Source organism: Bufo bufo, chromosome 3, assembly GCF_905171765.1.
Source record: "Bufo bufo chromosome 3, aBufBuf1.1, whole genome shotgun sequence".
Lineage (NCBI taxonomy): Eukaryota > Metazoa > Chordata > Amphibia > Anura > Bufonidae > Bufo > Bufo bufo.
In genome coordinates this window covers 162,476,435-162,482,151 of record NC_053391.1, presented here as the reverse complement: position 1 = coordinate 162,482,151, position 5,717 = coordinate 162,476,435, and the positions used below count along the sequence as shown (strand labels likewise).

The 5,717-nt window shown below is 45.9% G+C and overlaps 1 protein-coding gene across 1 annotated transcript in view; it reads left to right on the top strand.

Annotated features, from left to right (window-relative positions):
• Positions 1-5,717, top strand: part of PRKX (protein kinase X-linked) — a 143,583-nt gene that overhangs the window by 128,262 nt on the left and 9,604 nt on the right. Inside the window, exon 6 of the mRNA XM_040423753.1 lies at positions 3,926-3,983. Coding sequence (XP_040279687.1) covers positions 3,926-3,983 — 58 coding nt within the window. The remainder of the gene's footprint in view (positions 1-3,925; positions 3,984-5,717) is intronic.

The following is a 5,717-nucleotide window of genomic DNA, read 5'->3' as shown; positions in this document are numbered from 1 at the left end:
GCTTGATAAAAAACGGAATGTTTACAAACAACATCTCTTAGCAACCATCCGTGAAAATCGCATCGCATCTGCACTTGCTTGCGGATGCGATGCAATTTTCACGAAAATAGAACATGCTGCGATTTTTACGCAACGCAAAAGTGATGCATGAAAACCACCGCTCATGTACACAGACTATTTAAATGAATGGGTCCGACTTCCGTGCGGGCGCAATGCGTTCGCATCACGCATTGCACCCGCACAGATCTCTTGCTCGTCTGCAAGGGTGCCAACAGTTCACTGACATGTGCAGGACATCCTGCCACCTCATGTGTTGGCTTTCAACTGCCATTTTTCAGCAGGATAATGCTCGCCCACACAGAGCAAGAGGTTCCCAGGAATATCTCTGCCAGATTGCAACACTTCCCTTCTCACCAATTGAGCATTTGTGGGACCAGCTGAGACGCCAGCTTGGCAGCCTACAAGTGTGCAGGATCTACAGACCCAGCTGTAACATCTGTGGGCAAATGTACTGCAGGATACCAGATGGAATCTGTATGCCTCAATGCCCAACCATATCTCATCTTGTATCCAGGATAGACGTGGCCTAGCAGGGTACTAGAGCCTCCATTCAATTAGTTTTCCCCAATAAACGTATCATTTTACTCTAATATTGTATCACTTACATATATCATTACATTCACACATATACAGTTTCATTCAATTCCAGCGACTCCTCCTTGGTTCGTTTTTCCTCAATGAACAAACCTGGCCCTACCATACTAGGAAGGACGGCTGTGGAGAGGGCATCACCTCAGAGCCTCTGACAGGAATCTGGCTTCTAGTGCACAGCAGGCAGTACGTGGATGAATGAAGCCCTGGACTAATGCGTACCACAGATGTTTGCAGATTAAAATAGAGTTCTTCTATAAATATTCTCCTGAAAAATGCTCTGAATACTCTTCAACACCTGCGCAGAACAGATTGTTCATAGGCTATTTACTACACAGCCCCGAAGGACAAAATCTGCACAAAATATAAATTCATGCTCTGAGCTGTAAACGCTTATATCTGATTTATTTTTTTATTTATTTTTTACTTTTAATGTTTGTACGCTTACACCCCGTTACTCCTGCCAGTTTCACCAATGCATATAGTTCAGTACCCTATACAGGTCCATGGAGAACAACCTGATAGATGGTAGAGATCACAGCTCTGCCTAAGGCTACATGCACACGAACTTTGTTTGTTTCCGTGTCCGTTCCGTTTTTTTCCCCGGATAGGATGTGGACCCATTCATTTCAATAGGTCCGCAAAAAAAAAAATAGAACATGTCCTATTCTTGTCCGTTTTAGGCATTGTCCCACCAATATTCATGTACCAACTAGGTGATGTCCCATCATTTGTAGAACAACTTGACCAAAGATACCAGCAGCCAAAACCTTTTCACCTGCAGTAATGTAAATCGTGCCCTCAGTTACTTTTATATTTGGCTCATTCATACCTAAACAGCAGGGAGGAGGGGTAAGTGACTGCAGGGCACCTCTTATACTATTCAAGAACATAGGTAGATACAGAGGTCGCAATAACACCTGTACAAGCGTCATAGACGCCTGTTCAGGCCATTTTACTCCCTGGAAAAAGTCTAAGGTGTACCAACACGCCTTAGACTTTTCCCTGCTTTTCATCAGCGTAGGACGCACAGTGAACGGCACAGGCAGCGCAGCGATGCTGCCTGTGCCTGCAGTAACCAATAGCAAAGTTTCGGACAGCATGGAGCTTTGCTATTGGTTAGTTTGGGCGGGCGCAGAAGCGATACAGGTCCTAGATCAGGGGAAGCCAGCGGGAGCTGGAAGGAGGAGGGGCCGGCTCCCGGGGGATGCTTGACTATGGAGTGCCGGGCGCGCTGCCCAAGGACCCTGGCAGCGGTGGGGCTAAAGACTGGGCCCGGACATGAAGATGAACACAGAACAAGGTGACAGCAGTGTGTAACGTAACAATGTGTGGGATGTATGTAGTGCAGTGTGTGATCATCACTTGCTCCACTACATACATCACACGCTTCACTACATACATTGCACACTGCCCTACATTCATCACACCCTGCACCACATACATCACACACCACATACATCACACGCATGTATACATCACACCCTGCACCACATACATCACACACATGTATACATCACACACTGCACTGCATTCATCACATATATCACACCCTGCACCACATACATCACACCCTGCACCACATACATCACACGCTGCACCACATACATCACACGCTGCACCACATACATCACACGCTGCACCACATACATCACACGCTGCACCACATACATCACACGCTGCATCACATACATCACACACCACATACATCACACGCTGCATCACATACATCACACGCTGCATCACATACATCACACACCACATACATCACACGCTGCATCACATACATCACACACTGCATCACATACATCACACCCTGCACCACATACATCACACGCTGCACCACATACATCACACGCTGCATCACATACATCACACGCTGCATCACATACATCACACGCTGCATCACATACATCACACGCTGCATCACATACATCACACACTGCATCACATACATCACACCCTGCACCACATACATCACACGCTGCACCACATACATCACACGCTGCATCACATACATCACACGCTGCATCACATACATCACACGCTGCATCACATACATCACACACCACATACATCACACGCTGCATCACATACATCACACGCTGCATCACATACATCACACACCACATACATCACACGCTGCATCACATACATCACACACTGCATCACATACATCACACCCTGCACCACATACATCACACGCTGCACCACATACATCACACGCTGCACCACATACATCACACGCTGCATCACATACATCACACGCTGCATCACATACCTTACACACATGTATGTAGTAAATGCAGACGCGATAATATAGCTAAGTGGTAAAGTACAGGGAAGATCCGCCATATTGGACTGGACTTTATAACTTCACTATAATAGCTTGATGTTAATTAGACCAGTAATGGTCCCCTGCATAAACCCCATCACCGCTATTTATTTCTGTTGTTCTGCTCATCTAATAGAATAACTATCGGGCACGTAAGGCTGGGTTTTTGTCATACGATCAACGTACGCAAGAGATACCATACTGTGACATCCATCATCATGGAGTTCCATTGTAAAAAAAATATATATATATATCTTTTTTTAGGACTTTTTTTTTTTTGAGGAAATTCAGCAAAAAAAAAACATGTAGGCTAATGCATTTTTTTTACAATGGAATTCTATGGTGACAGATGCCACAGTATGGCGTCTGTTAATGTGTATATATAAACGTTTTTTTGTGTGTACATTAAATAAATAGCAAAAATGTGATGTGAACCCGGCCTAACTGACAGGGAAGAAGCTGAACAGACCCCGCTTACTATGATGGAGTCCGTTCAGTTTTCATTTTTACCAGACCAAAAAAGTGCTGCATACAAGGCTTTTTTGTCCTTTTGGAATCTACAACAGAGGCTCCAAACGCAGATGTGAGCGAGTGTAGGCTGATTTATTATGTATTTGAATTACTGCAAATTTCGTACTCCTATTTGGGTAGAAATACTCCGCAAAAATGGTCGGAGGAGTATTTTTACTCTTCTGGAAAAAATGTAGTGCGACCTCTGGTTAGATAGCTCCAACACAACCAATCCTCTTCTCCCCCTAAGTTTGGCAGCTGGCAAGATCAGCTGGTGCCCTAACATTACTAAGGAAATACAGTGGAGATAACTGGTGAAGCAAAGGCAACAGTGGTTCCTACAGACAGATTATATAGTAGATTAGTAATGTATTCACCTGAATGCTTATATGAAATGGAATGTCACTAATGTAGGATATTTTTTTGCAGAGACCTGATAAAGAAGTTGCTCGTTGTAGACCGCACTAGGCGTCTAGGTAACATGAAGGTCAGTAAAAGAAATGTGTTCTCTGTGCAGACAACTAATTCATTTTACATCAATAGAAACCTGCTATCCTGCACATCTTTATGTGCACAATGCATTCATACCATAGCATTTAAAGGGATTCTGTCAGCAGGAAAATGGTTATTAACCATATTAGTGCCATCTCACTGCGTGCCGCCGTTATTGAGGAAAAAAAAAACTTTTATAATATGCAAATGAGCCTCTAGGAGCATGGGGGGCCGTTGCTCCTGCTCCTAGAGGCTCTGTTCTCCCACCTCTGGCCGCGCCCTGCTACACTTGATTGACAGGGCCAGTCAGCATTGGTCTCCGCTTGCCGGCCCTGTCTCCTGTGGAAATCTCGCTCCTGCACCGCCCCGTTCAGTATTCGGCGCAGTAAGTGAAGGACGCTCGCCGGCTTCACTCACTGCGCCTGTGCTCATTTGCATATTCAAAAAGTTATTTTTTTTCTCAATAACAGCGGCACGCAGTGAGATGGCACTAATATAGTTATGTTCAGCTGACATTAGTACATCTCTAATGTCAGCCAGGTTAATACCCATTTTCCAGCTGACAGAAACCCTTTAAGAATGACTAGAGGATTTTGTATTTTATTTTTAAGCCTAAATGAACCCAGTAAATGTATAGCTACAATGTGGCAGTGGCTGACGCTGGATGATAAATTTGGAGAATCCTAAGGCCTCTTTCAGGCGGGCGAGATTACCCCGCGGGTGCGATGCGTGAGGTGAACGCATTGCACCCGCACTGAATCCAGACCCATTAATTTCTATGGGGCTGTGCACACGAGCGGTGATTTTCACGCATCACTTGTGCGTTGCATGAAAATCGCAGCAAGCTCTATATTCTGCGTTTTCCACGCAACACAGGCCCCATAGAAGTGAATGGGGCTGTGTGAAAATCACAAGCAAGTGCGGATGCGGTGCAATTTTCACGCACGGTTGCTAGGAGACTATCGGGATGGGGACCTGATCTTTATTATTTTCCCTTATAACATGGTTATAAGTGGTTCTGCACGATATGGGAATTTTGTGCGATTGCGATTAGGGCTCTAAAAATTGCGATAACGATATGCGATGCGATATGTTAAGGGAATTGTGCTAGAGGTCTATTTGCTTGGATTTTCCCATATGAGCTGCTGACGCGGCTGGGTATGACATAGTTATGGGGGATCTGTGGATGGCACTGTTATGGGGGATCTGTGGATGATGCACTGTTATGGGGGATCTGTGGATGGCACTGTTGTGGGGGATCTGTGGATGACGCTGTTATGTGGGGGATCTGTGGATGACGCTGTTATGTGGGGGATCTGTGGATGACGCTGTTATGTGGGGGATCTGTGGATGACGCTGTTATGTGAAGGACGCTGTTATGGGGGATCTGTGGAGGACGCTGTTATGGGGGATCTGTGGAGGACGCTGTTATGGGGGATCTGTGGAGGACGCTGTTATGGGGGATCTGTGGAGGACGCTGTTATGTGGGGGATCTGTGGAGGACGCTGTTATGTGGGGGATCTGTGGAGGACGCTGTTATGGGGAATCTGTGGAGGACGCTGTTATGTGGGGGATCTGTGGAGGACGCTGTTATGTGGGGGATCTGTGGAGGACGCTGTTATGTGGGGGATCTGTGGAAGACGCTGTTATGTGGGGGATCTGTGGATGACGCTGTTATGTGGGGGATCTGTGGATGACGCTGTTATGTGGGGGATCTGTGGATGACGCT